At 38.5% G+C, this 15994-nt stretch overlaps 2 protein-coding genes and 1 long non-coding RNA gene across 3 annotated transcripts; 2 read left to right on the forward strand and 1 right to left on the reverse strand.

Moving 5' to 3' along the window:
- Positions 1-1165: 1165 nt before the first annotated feature.
- tm4sf4 (transmembrane 4 L six family member 4) lies at positions 1166-7706 on the forward strand. The gene is made up of 5 exons (XM_037768923.1): positions 1166-1677; positions 2668-2757; positions 4555-4703; positions 5850-6027; positions 6717-7706. Exons 1-5 carry the CDS (start codon positions 1507-1509, stop codon positions 6732-6734), a joined length of 606 nt encoding a protein of 201 aa, XP_037624851.1. The 5' UTR covers positions 1166-1506; the 3' UTR covers positions 6735-7706.
- A 2460-nt stretch (positions 7707-10166) lies between these two features.
- Positions 10167-13508, reverse strand: LOC119487797. The gene is made up of 2 exons (XR_005206794.1): positions 13374-13508; positions 10167-11015 (listed from the first exon to the last, which is right to left on the reverse strand). It is a non-coding gene; the product is annotated as an uncharacterized LOC119487797 (long non-coding RNA).
- On the forward strand, positions 13447-15617 carry LOC119487796 (transmembrane protein 69-like). Its single transcript, XM_037768795.1, has 3 exons — positions 13447-13585; positions 14659-14703; positions 14821-15617. Exons 2-3 carry the CDS (start codon positions 14659-14661, stop codon positions 15586-15588), a joined length of 813 nt encoding a protein of 270 aa, XP_037624723.1. The 5' UTR covers positions 13447-13585; the 3' UTR covers positions 15589-15617.
- The last annotated feature ends 377 nt before the right edge of the window (positions 15618-15994 follow it).

Raw genomic sequence — 15994 nt, forward strand, 5'->3', positions numbered from 1 at the left:
CCTAAAACCAACGATAACAAACCATATAAACCTACCTCTGTGGCAAATTTGTTGTTTTTATCGCAAAATGCACAATTGTTATGCTTAACTGCCCCGCCAACATGATCAACACTAAGTACGTTAAATCCTAGAAACTTCTTTGTGTGTGAACGTGAGACAGGAGGCCAGGATCCGATCCAAACACCTGTTTTGAATGTTATCAGCCCATTGAGGGGTCGTTATCAGTTGATGCAGAGCAACTTTGTTAAAATGTCCACAGACTAATGACTCATTTGGGTGCCTGTGTTTTTTCTTTTTCATTGCACAAAGAGCAAATAAAATTATAAACCTTTCGAAGTCAATGATTTTATTATGGATTTCTTTTAGGGTTGTCAAAGTTAACGCAATGATAACATGTTAATGCAAATTCGTTTTAATGCCACTAATTTCTTTAACGCATTAACGCAATCAATTTTTCAGAGGCTATAGCGGGCTCAGTTTCAAAGCTAGAGTGAAGATACTGCCATCACATGAAACTAGAAAAACCATGTCATAGTAGCTTGTCTCAAAAGAGGTTAAATATTGCACCAAACTTGCGCTAAATTTGGTGAGGAAAAACTGGCATGGCTATTTTCAAAGGGGTCCCTTGACCTCTGACCTCAAGATAAGTGAATGAAAATAGATTCTATGGGTACACACGAGTCTCCCCTTTACGATAATCACATGCAGTTTGGGGCAAGTCATAGTCAAGTCAGCAAACTGACACACTGACAGCTTTGTTTGGGTTTTATTGTGATTATGTTTCACTCAGATTTCTCAGATCTGTCAGCCTGTAACACGTGATGAAACATTATTTATTATCTAGAGTTGAATTATACGGATTAGACAGTCCTAACTAATGGAGAAGTCTGTCTTGTTACTCACTAAACCGGTGGTAGGTGCAGATCAGCCACAGGGGCTCTGCTGTATCGACCAACTGTCTGTCTCTTCCTCTTCTGTCTCCATGTACACAAAACACATGGTAGAACATTAACCACTGTCTTCACCGCTGAGTCTGTGTGCACACACGGGTGTGTAACCCCACATTAATGTGTGTGTGTTTGCATGCAGTCACAAGCTCGTGCATGTGTGTTTGTACATGTGTGTGTGATCCTGCCATATCACAGCTGGCTGCTATAAAGGTGAAGCACTGAGAGGGATGTGGGCTATAAAGGCTCAAATATAGCATCAACCAAACAAGAAACGGGACAGGCGAGCTCTCTGGGAGCTTTTTGAAAAAACAATCAAGCCTTAGAGGTGTAAGGAGAAATTGTTAGGTGTTAGAAAGCTGCGGTTGGAGATAAATATAGGCCTAATTCTCAGAGTACTATTATTCTCCTGACTGACTTGGAGTGGACAAAGACTGAAACTTCAAACTTCTTGCTTTGTCAGTTTGAGATCATTCAATTGAAAGATCAACCTAACTGGAGTTTTGAGATACTTTTAGGAGTCATTAATTGTCGAGGAGGTTGAAGCATCAGAGTCAAAATGTGTTCAGGCGGCTTTGCCAAGTGTCTGGGGATCAGTCTGATGCCTCTGGCGATTGTGTGTGTGCTGTGTAACATCCTGCTCTTCTTCCCCGGTGGGAAATCTGTGGAGAGCGAACACATCACTGAGCAAGTCTTCTACTTTGGAGGCATTCTGGGATCTGGAGTGCTGGTGAGTATGTTACAATTACAAAAACACTGACTGTAATAGCTGGTTAAATCCAGGATATAGTAAAGGATGTACACTGTGTGGTATCAGCTGCTTTTATCATCACTGAAGACAACTTTTTCTGGATTCTTCTAATGTTTTTTTTGTATAGTTTTTCAAATTTGATATGTTGCTAATGTAGTACATGATACGTAGGGCATTTTTTCTCATCACGATGGTATCCGTGTGTCTGTGTAGACTCAGTATATTATAAATAACACAACAAAAATTCAGCAAATATTTTCATTATAGATTAATCTGCCAATTATTTCCTTGTTTAATCAATTCATTGTTTATTTAAAATGTCCAAAAATAGCGGGAAAAAAAAATATTTTATAATATTCCAGATCCAAAAGGGATGTCTTCAGATCAGCAGTCCAGAATCTAAAGAAATTCAGTTTGCTGTAATAAAGAAAAAATCCTCATATTCAAGAAGCTGGAATTGAAGAATGTTTAGCATTTTTGCCTTTTAATTTATTAACAGATCCATTAATCAACTTCAGCTCTAAAATGTATACATACAGTTGTGCATCGCCTGAAAGATTTAATGATCTCATTAGGTCTTGTGCTGTACAGCTAGTTTAAATTACAAATATCGGAAATGCAACAGAATATTATCATAGTGATGCTTTTTAAACAATCAGTTTAAAGCCACTATGTGTAGAATTATATATGTGATTTTAGCATTTTTCACATCATTCTGATGACATCATTCCTGGTGACAATTGGCACAGAGCTAATAAATGGTAAATTTAGGAACTAGTTATATAATAGTTCATATCTTAATGATTATGGTGGGTCATTAGCCAGTTCAATTTCCTCCTGCATACAGCAGAGGAACAAATGATTCATCATCTGCTTGACTGTTTTATATCTGTGTGTGTGTGTGTGTGTGTGTGTGTGTGTGTGTGTGTGTGTGTGTGTGTGTGTCCTTGGGGTGTGTCTGGGCGACAGATGATCTTCCCGGCTCTGGTCTTCCTGGGTCTGAAGAACAATGACTGCTGCGGTTGCTGTGGCAACGAAAGTTGCGGGCGGAGATTTGCGGTGAGGAGATGTTTCACTGTTTAACTTCTCACCATAATGAAATGATTTTTGACAGCTGTGGCTTTCAAAAGTTGTTTAAATAAAAATAAATGTTTTGCTTTGGTTGGGGAACAAAAATCTAATGGAAAATCACACACACATAAGTATTTACATGTCTCGGTATCTAAGTTTAGCCTCAATAAAACACTGAAGAAGTAAGCCAACATCATAAATTTTAAAAAAGTTTGCCTAACAGCTTAACAACAGGAATTGTTTGCATGCACAATACCAGGGCACTGAAACTGAAGCAGCTAATGGGAATCCAGCCATCATTTATTTTATTATGTTCACCTGTGCTTTTCCTACTATGACATGTCAAAATGTCCGCAGTGAAAAAGGTCTATTAAACCAGCCTGTTGCTCATGCAGATCAGGCTCTGCAGTAATCGGACGTGCAAATCACGCGACACCCAAGGACCCGGGAGGTCATTTTTCTGTATACATTCTTTACAAATGCCATCCGTTAAAACAGTTCGTGCATACAGGCAGTCAGCCAGAGAACGACAGCGGCAGCAGGAAGAGGAACTAGCATTTTTCTCAAATGTGTTGCTTAAAGAGCTTTAACTGGAGTGAAAGGACTGCCATGTTTGTCCTCCCAGACTGTTCTCATTCCCAGGGCGTCAAATATCGATACTGCCGCATAAGGCACCCCTCCAACAAACACAAGGCTTTCATTCAGGAGACCGTTGTTCCGTGTCCCGTGCGTCGAGTTACAATCAGCTGTTTGTTCGTGTCACATGCTCACAACGTGTCATTTTCACTTTACAAGCGTAGTAGTTTTAAGCCCAACCATGTAGGTTTTTTCCTAAACCTAACTATAGTGGTTTTGATGCCTAAACTTAAAGTGTCGCCAGGGGGCGTGGCAAAGCGGCGCAATGTAACGAGTTGGGATGAGAACGTGTTGGTCCTTCTCCTTGTGTCAGAGTGGTGTTAGATATTTGCGACCTAGAACATAATGCGCAATAACTTGTTAGTTTAAGTCTTTGCAATTAACTGGTGTTACATTTGAATGTTAAAACATTAACTACAGAAAATCTGATCTAAAAAACTCTAATCTGGGTGGGGATCGGATTATGAAATACAGCACAAAAATATTCTGTTGTTAAGGTTTATTTAGCTTTTGTTATTACTGTGAGGGATTTTTTGTGAATGATCAGTAGTTTGTTTGCATTTGCTCCATATTATTTGTGTCTTTATATTACAACTAAACTACTACTAGTAACTTCTGCAGAAAGAAGACCCTTTTCACCACAAACACAACTTTTATATATATATATATATACCTAGGAAAAAATATGAATAAATAAATAAAAGAGAGAGAATCGAACATTAGGGCTTGCAGGGTGTTAGTTACACCTCTACAGGTAGATCTACGTCACCTGTTAATGGTACAGTCTCATCACTTGTAAAACAAACACGATGACACTATGTACACACCTTCCATGATTTACACAGCAATAAATGACAAAAACACACACATTCACACACAAATTGATGAGATCACTGTACGGAAACAGGAAATTCCTCTAATGGGAGTTTCAGCTTAATGTGACTTTATCACACAGAGTTGGTATTGTTCTGATAGAGACACACACACACTGATCGATCAGGAATGTGTAGGTGTGTGAGTGTGTGTGAGGTCCAGTAAGGAATCAGCAAACAAAAGTCTGTCAGATTACCACCCACAGAAGCCACAGAAGTTAAATGTGAGATCGTTAACGGTATTGATTCCTAATATATTTCTTCTCTCTTCCTGTAGATGCTGAGCTCCTTACTGTTTGCAGCTGTGGGTGTTGCAGGGGCTGGTTACTCTGTTATAGTTTCTGCTGTGGCCATAAACCACGGACCCAAGTGTCTGGTTAACTTTAACGAGACAGTCAAGCACTGGGACACTCCCTTCACTAATGGGTGAGACACACAGCCCGTATCAAGTATTGAAACACATACAATACCTCTTATTCTACAGTATATTACCTGCATAACCGCCAATATAAAGATGAGCATGTGGTTTCTTTCAGCTTGTGACAAATTCCGATTTTCCTTTTTTTATAATTAGGACTAGTTTTTGTTAAAAGAATAGTTTGAAATTTTGGGAAATCAGCTTATTTCGCTTATTTGCTGATAGTTAGATGAGAAGACCGACACCATTGTCAGGTGTATGCATTAATTATGGACCTAGAGGTGGGAATAAATTAGTTTAGCTTAGCATCCAGGGGGGCTACAGCCAGCCTTCAGAAATATGCCAATATGGCAACCTCACAAGTTTCAGGAAGTCGCTGCACCCAGCCAAGAATCAACCAGGCACATAATAACAATCATTTTTCATTTTTACATTTATGTTTTTGCACTGATTAAATAAATAAGATATGACATATTAATTAATTGAGCTTTAAAGGTACTTGGACAGAGCCACACAAGCTGTTTCCCCCCCTGCTTCCAGTCTTTATGCTAAACTAAAATAATCCAGCTCTAGCTCCATAATAAACACACAAACATGAGTGTTATTAATCTTTTCATCTTACTCTCGGCAAAAAAGTGAACAAGCATTTTTCCTAAAGTGTCAAACGATTCTTTTAACAGATTGGTTGTGGATATAAAAGAAACAAAGAAGAAGGGGAATAGCATTTTACCATCCAAAGATGTACAGATTTCCATTGTTTTGGTCTGGAAGTGAAAGCTCAGGAAAAAAAAATAAACCTTGAGTCAAGATTATTTTCCAAACTACTATTTCCAAGATTACGAATAAACTTTCACACTAAGAACTTTAGTGTTTTCGGCAAAACAACCTTCATTCACAAACTTTATTCACTTCTGTTGAGGCAATAATCTGAGGGATTGATTTTATTTTTAATTTATGTAAACCGATTTACTACCTTCTAAGTAGCTCACTTTAAGAATAAAAACAATTTTGATTGGTGCTCCCTCTGCTGCTGTTCAACATAAAATAACATCTTGTAACACCAGACTATTAAAGTGGCTGTAAACCACTGAGCTCACTCACTAATTAACCTGCTTTTAAAAACCTGCTGTCTCTTCTTCTCCCTCCCTCTCCAGTGACTACCTGTCCAACAAAACTTCCTGGACGACGTGTTTAGAGCCGCCTGACGTGGTCAGCTGGCATCTCTCCCTGTTCTCTGTGCTGCTGGTCATGGGTTTAATCCAGATGGCACTGTGTGCTGTGCAGGTGGTGAACGGCCTGCTGGGATGTCTGTGTGGGGACTGCTGTGGAGGGGTCAGTATCTAGCCTATCTATCTATCTAGAGATGAGAGGAGTTCAGCTGAGTCTATTTGTGAGAAGAATTGGAAATATTTGAAGAGAAATCTACCCACATTTATTTATTTATTTATCTATTTGTTTATTTATTTATTCATTATTATTATTTTAATTTATTATATAATATTATAATATATTATTATTATTATTATTATTATTATTATTATTATTATCAAACTGTAGCAGCAGTCCAATCAGTCGGAAAAGCACTAAAAGCCCACCCATAAAAGAAACATGAGTGACATAATAGATGTTTTATTGTTGTAAAACTCTTTCTGCTGGTTTCTTTGAAAGAATTAAATACTTTGATTTCAATTATACTTTAAATGATTAAATAAAGGAAAAGACGAAGAAGATGATAAAGCCAAAAAAAAGAAACATAAGGAATTATTAATACGTTGTAGACTTGTTGATGTGTGATGATCTGACAGGAAGTTTTAAAAAAGCATGCTTACCAGGTAAAACTCTTACCCAGACACTTTCTAATAATTAAAATCGAATTAATATACTGTATATTGCCCATTTAATTTGAGATTGGTGAATGGAAGTTAGCTGCCAATAACCCATTAGCTGGTTACAGCTTGAGGATTGATGTTAACAGAGAAGCATTACATTCTTCGAGTAATGAAAGTGTTGATGTGTTTCAGGGTGATGGAGCCGTCTGAGAACTTCCTACAGCTGTGAGAGTCTGCAGGCGGCTGCTTCCTGTATTTATTCTTCTTTATTTAGAGGATGAGAGTAGTTTCTAGCTTTATGCCATAGCTATAAGAGTTCATTGATTACATTGTGTGTACTATCTAACAACACTGGTGAAATGACAAAGCTCTAATTTAAAAGGTTTCCCATTTACTCTCTAGCAAACACTAATGACTCCATCTTCTCGTTATTAAATCTGAATGTGCATTTTTTGCTCCAACTAATTCCAACAGTTAATGATTTTACTCCTGCTATATATTATTGTGTCAGTTATTGCCCATTCAGCCAAATCAGTAAATAAAGATTATTTTTATATATGTAAGAAAAGCAGATCACACCATGAAACAGGATAGGACCATGCTATTGCTTTAAATATTGTTTTTGTTTTTTCTTATCTAGTCAAACTTAAACAAAGGGAGCAACATGTTAAATAAGTTTCAGATAAGATATTTCTGTCGCATGACTGCCCCCTGCTGGGCATTTTGGTGTCGTACGCATGAGTCTGATGGGGGTTAAAAGGTCATAGAGACTAATCTACATGTATCTACAGCATCTACTACTACTCACTGATAAATGTTGCTATTAAAATCAAAAGTACTGAAACTGAATTATTCTATTACAAAATGCTGTTGCAACAGACATCAGTGCAGTTGTGTTCATAACAAATGTGTTATGGAGGTGTTTATTTGCATCTAGGTGTGCCACTGAAATATTTTACACTTAATACCCACTGTAGGAATGGATGTAACTGTCATTGGGCTTTTTTCTCTTCTCTTTTGTACAGACTTACATATGTAGGCCTTCTCATGAGGTACTAACTTGTCTGATGTTATTAAAGGTCTTATTGGTAACATTTTTATGTAGATGAATAATTTAAAAAAAAACACATCCACAGAGCTTTTAGAAAGGTGGCAAATAAAAGTAATGTCTTTTCCTAAAAACAAAATTATGACTGTGAATTAATCATTTAAAAATGTTGACGGGTCCAAAATTAATGTTTTGTTTATCTCTGTGGAAGATATCTGACGTTTGGTTCCCACTTCTAACAAGGCTTGTGAGCCAACAGTATAACTACGTTGGTATTACGTGGTATCTCTGTGTCGTCAGTGATCAAGTTGCCAGTTAGTGTGGAAAAAACGGATAAATGGCTTAGTTTGACACAGGTGTCTCCATCAGGCTGAAGGATAAGTGAATATTTAACAGGGCAACAAGTGACATCTGACGTTAGCACATATTAGCTGTCTTAGCATAATCGTCAGAACAACAATAACCTATAAAATTCCAATTTGGCATATTCAAACAAAACCAACAACTACAAACAGCTATAGTCCTCACACCCAAAACTAATGTGTTGTCACTGGTTAGATTGTCAAAAATGAGAAAAATAACAGCTTCAATCCCTGAGGAGCTATGTTAACATCTTAGCATTAGTGACGGTTGCGTGCAGTTACCTAACGTTATAGTCTCCTCAAACAATGTATACACACACTACATGTTCCAAAATTACTTAATTAATCTACCACGAAAGGTTCATCGCTTGACATGACTGTCTGTCTGAATCTCACTCCACTCGACCATAAAATACGCAGGTGGTGCAACAATCTGGCAACCACTTGTTGTGAAGTGAATGCAATGGAGGGAGAGAGCGACACCTAGTGGCTAAATGTTATTAATAGCACCTTTAAAGTATATCTTTCCTTAAGTCTGTAAATGACTGATCTGATTCCATGCTGTGTAAGTGCTTACTAAAGAATCAGATATTTGCACTAACCTCTGCCAGTAGCTATTACAGCATTGTCAGGTCACAGAATTATTGGTGCTTAATTGCTTATTCAAAGAGAAAAGTGACAGTAATGTGATAGAAATCTATATGACGCTAGTATTTGTGGAATTTTCTGTAGAGTTCAACAGTGAAACCATGGTGAAATATACAGCACAGCCTATATTTGTTGTAACCATGTCTACATTTCTTTGTTGTCTGATGAGATGAAGGAGAAGGTCTGCACACTACATTCAGGTAGTTATACTTAAGAGACTGATTACACGCAACATAGTTTATTTGTATTGTGCCAAAACGAAAAGTGACAACAGTCCATACATCCATTTTTTGCTTCTTATGTGTGTCAGTGTCGGAGTGGCAGCATATGTCCTTCTCCCCGGCCACGTCTTCCCAACCTGTTGCCAGATACTTGAATTTAAAAACTGCAGAACTCCTCCCTGAGAAAGAGTGTATTGCTAAAGACAGGACGGGCCGACGTCAGTTGTCATTTGGACTCCTGTTGGACTTTATTATTAAAAGAAAAAAATAAAGTCACCCACTCTCCCACAGGAAAATAGATCAGAAGAAAAGGGGACTCTGGTCACCCTATAAGTGTGGTGGTATAAAGTAGTAAAACTATATTATTTTAAAAATAACTAAGGTTACATAATCCCTCCAACTGGGTCTCCACCTGAGGCTGCTTTCAGTTTTTCATGTCCAGAATTCCTCCACGGGGAGGGGAGGAGCATTGGTTCTCCTCTGAGCTCCTCACCTTTCGCCCTGAGGGGGAGCCCAGACACACTGTGAAGAGCTGTTGTTTAAATGCTTGAACACAAGATCTCGTTATTGACCATAAATGAGGGCTGGAACGTAGGTTGACTGGTTAATCAAGGGCTTCGCCTTCAGGCTCAAAAGCATAACGCAGTAGAACAGGTAAGCTCTACTCTGTTCTGTGTGTGGCTGACTTACATTATTTAGAGACACACACAAAAAATCCCCAATAGCAAAACATAAAATTATTGTTTTTTTTACATTTACATCTACTATTCCTAAAAAGGAGCACAGTTAAATTGTAGCTGCCTCCAGCTCCAGTCCACAGCCCCACCGTCAGAAGTCTCTGCTGTCTGTTCTGTTTCTGGTTTCTAGTTCTTCTTTTGAATTTTATGTCGGGAAAAGACTCATAATTAGAGACAATTTCAGAGGATCATATCATTTTTACTCCACTGGGCTACATTCATTTGACAACTGTAACTTTTAGTTACTTTGCAGATCAGTATTTCACACACAAAACATCGGATCAGTTTATAGAATATAAATGCTGCATTGTTACAGATTAATCTAGCAAACAATATAAAGTAATTACTTAGCTCCACTTAAAGCTGCTAAAATGCTGCTTACATACTAAAGCACCATTAATAATACCTCAATAGTGTACATAATAATATAACATCAAATGCTATTTATTTAAATGTTAATCTGCAAATTAAGCAGTAACTATATGTGTCAATTAAATGTAGTGAAGTAAATATTTCCCTCTGAACTGTAGTAGAGTAGAAGAATAAATTAGCATAAAATGGATATACACAAAGTACCTCCAAATTTTACTTAAGAACAATACTTGAGTAAATGTACTTTCCAGCACTGGTACAGCTAGTATTTTATTTTTCTGGACAACTAACTTAATGTCAGACTCATCAGAGTTGCTAAAGCTGAGATGGCTGAAAGAAAATCTTAGAACAGATGACACTTTTCCTTTCTGATGTGTACGTGCAAAACTACACCATCCATCACAGTCCAAACAGACCTGTGTTACCTGTGTTTGTCAGTGTTTGACAGACAGACAGCACATAGCTTTGGAGCCTAACACGCCCCCCAGAATGACAAAACTGCAGCAGTGCTCCTGTCAAAACAGGACAAGGCGGAGAAAACTGTTTGTCAGTCTTTTCTTGCTGAGAAGAGACAGAGAGGGGAGACACCAGACAAATCCTACAATTTCAACTGGAGGACAACAAACAAAAGATAGTGGTTTTGTATCACTGGAACATTACATTGGAACTAAGACCAAATTAAAACTTTCTGAGAACTTTCCACAGGAGGGACCGACCGACTGTCTCTTCAACTGTGTGCCTGGGGCGTTTTTAGCTTCACTCGGAGAGCAAATGTTGTCCACATCGTCCTTCTCAGTGGAGGAACTCACCTGTCCAGTTTGCCGTGACATCTTCAAACACCCTGTAATCTTGTCATGTAGCCACAGCTTGTGTAAAGCATGTCAGCAGGAATGGTGGAGAAAGAAACCACATGAGTGTCCAGTTTGTAGGAGTATTGATTCATGCTGCAGACCACCTCGTAACCTGGCATTAAAGAACCTGTGTGAGTCCATCGTACTGGAGACAGTTCACAGTGTTGCAGCAGGACGGGAGAATCTCTGCAGCCTGCACTCAGAGAAATTCAACCTCTTCTGTCTGGACCACCATCAGCCGGTGTGCCTCGTCTGTCGTGATTCAAAAAGACACACAGACCATAGATTTAAACACATCTATGAAGCTGCGCAGGATCATAGGAAGGAGCTCCAGAGATCCCTGAAGATCATGAAGTGGAAAGTTAAGCTTTTTAATCAAGTTAAAGAGCCCCGCAACCAAACAGAAGAACAGAGTACAGTCCAGGCACCGCACACAGAGATGCAAATGCAAAAGGAGTTTATGAGGCTTCCTCAGGTTTTACAAGAGCAAGGAGAGGCCAGGATTGCTGCACTGATGGAAGAAGAGGAGCAGAAGAGTCGGATGATTAGGAAGAAGAGTGTGGGTCCGAGCAAAGCAGCAGAGGCCCTTTCAAGCAGGATCAGAGCCATTGAGGAGGTGCTGAGAGCGGATGATGTCTCAATGCTGCAAAACTACAAGTATACAGTGGATCTAGTCCGGCGCCCGCTGCCAGATGATCCAGAGCTGGTCTCAGGAGCTCAAACAGATGTGGCCAAAGAGCTGGGCAACCTGATCAACATCTGGGACAAGACGATTGTTCTACACTCCTTCTGAACTACAATACTGCCCCTCCAAAACTCACCCGGTCTACGGATCTAACTAGCATGGGATGGACAAACAGATAGAAGCTTCCTGAAAACCCAGAGAAGATTTTTTTTAAAAGTTTAAAAAGTGAGTCTTATTTTTTATGTAAATGTAAAAGTGTGAAAATGTAAAAATGTAAAAAAAAAAAATGATGGAAGTGCTGCGAATAAAGTTTTTTAAACTCACTCGAGGTGTTCTTTGAGTTGTTGTGCTATGTGGGATATGGAAACGCCTTTGCCGAATACATTTTGACGTAGGGTCTGTTGCCAAAAAGTGGGACACTGCCTAATGTGGGACACCTAAGCTCCAGTGGGTGTAGATCTTCCTCAAACAAGTAAAAGTCAACAAAACTATTGATATTTAATGTCTTTCTAATATGCCTAAATGCTTCAAAACAATTATAGTCTTTATTCATTATTTATTTATTATTAGTTATAGTCTTATTGTTTGTTTGATGTTGTTTGATTCTCCGTGTAACATCCACACATAACCGTTTTGTAACAGCAATAACATTGTAAGTGGTAAAATTACTGAGCATGGGATTGCACATTTAACCTTGAGTGTTTCCTACATTAATTTAGGTGATTTTTAGGCCTTTTAACAGACTTTTCAGTCACACATTTGGTATTAATGTACTGACATGTCTACCATTTCTTTTATGAGTGTGATATCTGCATTTTCTTTTCTTTTTTGGTTTGATTAGGACACATCCTGGGGATTTCAGAGTGGTACTGGGTTTGGATTTAGTGTATTGGCTTCATATCACCACATATTCCAGAAATCTGAAATGCAAAAAAATGGCCCACATTAGGCCAATTCATCCTGTCTAACATCTGACTCACGTGAACAATTAAAACTTGCCCAATTCAAACAAATTTGTGAAGACCTCTTTCAAAGTGGAATCTGTTTCCGGTTGGCAACCTCCTACATGCTTCTACTCTGTTTACTGTGGATTACAGGTATGGAAGCCTATAGCGCCTCCTTCTAGCGAAACTAATCAGCAGCCGAGTTTATTCGTTATGGAGGGTAGTGTACAGAGCTACGGTAGACTATCATTATCTGTCATCGGTCTATTCATCTGTCATCATCTGTCATCATCTGTCATCATCTGTCTATTGTTGATCATCAGAAATGTTTAAAGGTCCCATATTGTAAATAGTGAGATTTTCAGTTCTTTTACATTATGAAGCAGGTTTAAGTGATATATAAATACTGTTACTCAATCCATAGAGAAATACACACAGCCCGTATTCAGAAATTGTGCGTTTGAAACAAGCCGTTAGGATTTCTGTCCATTCGTGATGTCACAAATATACAATATTTAGACCATTACACGGTTTTAAACGTAAACATTCTAAATGTGTCCCAGTTTATTTCCTGGTTGCAGTGTATGTGAATGACATCAGCTGACAGGAAGTAAACATGGACCCAAACTGTTGCCTAGCAACGTAATTCCGTTGCAATTCTGTTGAAATGCGCTAAAACGAAGTGTTTCAAACAGAGGGTAAATACAGGTATATTCAAGCAGACAGTACGAGGAAAATAATGTGTTTTTTGAACATTACAGCATGTAAACATGTTCTAGTAGAAACACAAAATACAAGTATGAACCTGAAAATGAGCATGATATGGGACCTTTAAAGTACGTGTGAAAGACAAATACGCATATAAAGAGAAGCTGACAGGAGCAAAGGGGTGATATATTACAAAACTGAAGGTAGTTTATGATAGCGATTAGGAGGACCTTGATAGTTTGCCATCCATTACGATCACCGGTGTGTTTTTACCTGTCAGCAGTTCAACATATGTAAATCCTGTGCATCCTGTCAGCTCGGTTGCTCTTTCTCTAGTGGAACTATAGTTTCAGGACGCTTCTGGGCGAACACGGAAGGAATAAGCCGCGTACCAGGGCATGGTTTCGCCCACTACGTACTGGGTGACCTCGGGAGTAAACAACATTTAAAGTGTTAAAGTGTGATGCTCTCAGACTGAAACAGAGGTAACGAGCGTGTCCGTTTGTTCTGGAATGTAATGTTACCATGGTAACGGTGATGCTGTGTGGGTTGTCTCTTGTAGTTGTCATCATCATTCTGTCTGAGCTGCAGAGTTGTAGTTGTAGTTGGTTAGCTGCTGCAGACTCTTTAACATGTCAGTCCAGCTGAGAGAGGAAACCTTCACAGGCTGGTTGGACTGGTTTCTGTCCTGGACCAGGGTCTAACTTCAGACCCCAACAAGTTCTCTCTGTTGGGTTCATAATAAAGGACACCATGTTATTAGATGCTCTGCTTATTCTTGGTGCATCTTCATGTGTTGAATCTGGCAGAAAAAAATATATATATTAAAGTGTTATGACATTCACATTTTATTGATTTAAGAGCTGAGATTATTAGCCAATTAATTGATTAGTCAATTGACAGAAAATCTGCTTAATCAGCAGCAATTGTTATAGATTAATTTACTGGTTCCAGCTTCTTAAATGTAAATAATTTCTGATTTGTCTTTTAATTTTAGTAAACTGACTGTTTACTATGTTTGGGTCAGAAAAAATAACCAACTTGAATATTTCAACTTTAAGAAATTGTGAATGACATTTTTTTTTTTTGTATTTTCTAACAATTTATAGACCAAGTGATTGATCAAGAAAATAATCAGAGGATTTATCAGTAATTAAAATGATCATTAGTTGCAGCCATAATCCATTTTACATTTTATTCTTTTTTATTCATATTTTAATTATTTTTTTTATTTTATTTTAACTTTGAGTAAATCAGCCTTTAAGAAATAAGAAATAAGATGAACCTTTATTAATCCCATGAGGGAAATTCAGGTGTCAAAGCAGCAACATCAGCAAACAGAGTGAAACACAGGAGAGGTAAAGGTATACAAAAATTATAAAAACAATAATAGAGATATAAAAGATACAGAGTTAATGGGTGAACATAGTGTGTACAGTCCATCAATAAATAAATGTAGTATGTACAATAAATAAATGTAGCATGTACATATGTGTTTTACTGTGTGTTTATGTGTATTTCTCTGTCTAACCTGATCTCTGTTTACTTTTTTCACCAGATGCTCTCTACTATATTTAGAAGAAACACCTTTGCAGCCCAGAAGGTAACGGATTGTGATTTCCTAATGCTCCAAAAGCTCTTTTTGCTCATATTTCTAATCATTTATCATTTGAAAGCTGAAATATATGTTAAACTTTAATTTGAAATGTCTTGTCTTTAGGTGTGGCATTGGGCAGGTCCTCCACAAAGATGCTGGACATCAGCCCTGACCAGAGCTTCTGATGGAGGATCCAGTTCCCTGCAGACCTGCTGGGCCTCTACAGCAAGGCTGCCGTTTTCAGAAAGGGACAACGGACGAGTAAAACCTCCTGCTGGCCTCGGTTTCAGGAGGACCCAGACTAATGCAGCTCTATTTTTAATGAGGAATCAACATTTCCACTCTTCTGCTGTGAGGCTGAAGAAGCGACCACAGATCGAGGCTCCCAGAGAGATGGATCTGTTGCGCTATGACATGAAGGACTTGTGGAAAGGTCCCAAACCTGCCCTGTACCTGGGGTTTGCAGGACTGATCCCCTTCGTCACCCCAACTCTGATCATGGCTGTGACTGATAGCTACGTTCCAGAGTTGGCCTACGCTCAGTTAGCCTACGCCGCCTCCATCGTTTCCTTCCTGGGTGGATCTCGCTGGGGATTCGCTCTTCCTGAGAGCAGTCCAGCCAAACCTGACTGGATAAACCTGGCCAACAGTGTGGTTCCCTCCCTGTTAGCTTGGGTGTCCATGCTGATGAGCGACAGCATTGCTCCTGCCGCCACCATGGTGATCATGGGACTAGGAATCTCGCTGCATTATGATCTGGCTCTGCTGCCTACTTACCCCAGCTGGTTCAAAGCCCTGCGCTCCATCTTGACCATAGTGGCGTTCTTTTCTCTTATTGGTACACTCATAATTAATGGAATATACCCAGAAAAGAAGTTGTTCTCTGATTAAATACAATATATAAAACTATAAAGCCACAATGTTTCTATTTTGGTGATCTTATTTCTGCCCTCCTCTGTCTTAATCACAGTTGTGATTCAATTCGTTGTTTGGTCTATAAAATGTCAGAAAATGGTGAAAAATGTCGATCAGTGTTTCCCAAAGCCCAAGATGACGTCCTCAGATGTCTTGTTTTGTCCACAACTCAAAGATATTCAGTTTACTGTCTTAGAGGAGTAAAGAAATCAGAGGATATTCACATTTAAGAAGTTGGAATTAGAGGATATTGACTTTTTTTTTTCTTAAAAATTACTCAGACTGATTAATCGATTATCAAAATAGTTGGCAAATTAATTCAATATTTGACAACTAATTGATTAATTGTTGCAGCTCTTAAATAAACATCTAATGTGCATCT

The sequence above is a fragment of the Sebastes umbrosus genome, chromosome 5 (genome assembly GCF_015220745.1).
Source record: "Sebastes umbrosus isolate fSebUmb1 chromosome 5, fSebUmb1.pri, whole genome shotgun sequence".
In the NCBI taxonomy this organism is placed as follows: domain Eukaryota; kingdom Metazoa; phylum Chordata; class Actinopteri; order Perciformes; family Sebastidae; genus Sebastes; species Sebastes umbrosus.

Bases quoted from the DNA above. Each gene is read 5' to 3' on its own strand.
- LOC119487796 (XM_037768795.1), top strand. From the start codon at position 14,659: ATGCTCTCTACTATATTTAGAAGAAACACCTTTGCAGCCCAGAAG. The intron at 14,704-14,820 runs GTAACGGATTGT...TCTTGTCTTTAG, and splicing joins ACACCTTTGCAGCCCAGAAG to GTGTGGCATTGGGCAGGTCC.
- tm4sf4 (XM_037768923.1), top strand. From the start codon at position 1,507: ATGTGTTCAGGCGGCTTTGCCAAGTGTCTGGGGATCAGTCTGATGCCT. The intron at 1,678-2,667 runs GTGAGTATGTTA...TCTGGGCGACAG, and splicing joins TTCTGGGATCTGGAGTGCTG to ATGATCTTCCCGGCTCTGGT. The intron at 2,758-4,554 runs GTGAGGAGATGT...CTCTTCCTGTAG, and splicing joins GTTGCGGGCGGAGATTTGCG to ATGCTGAGCTCCTTACTGTT.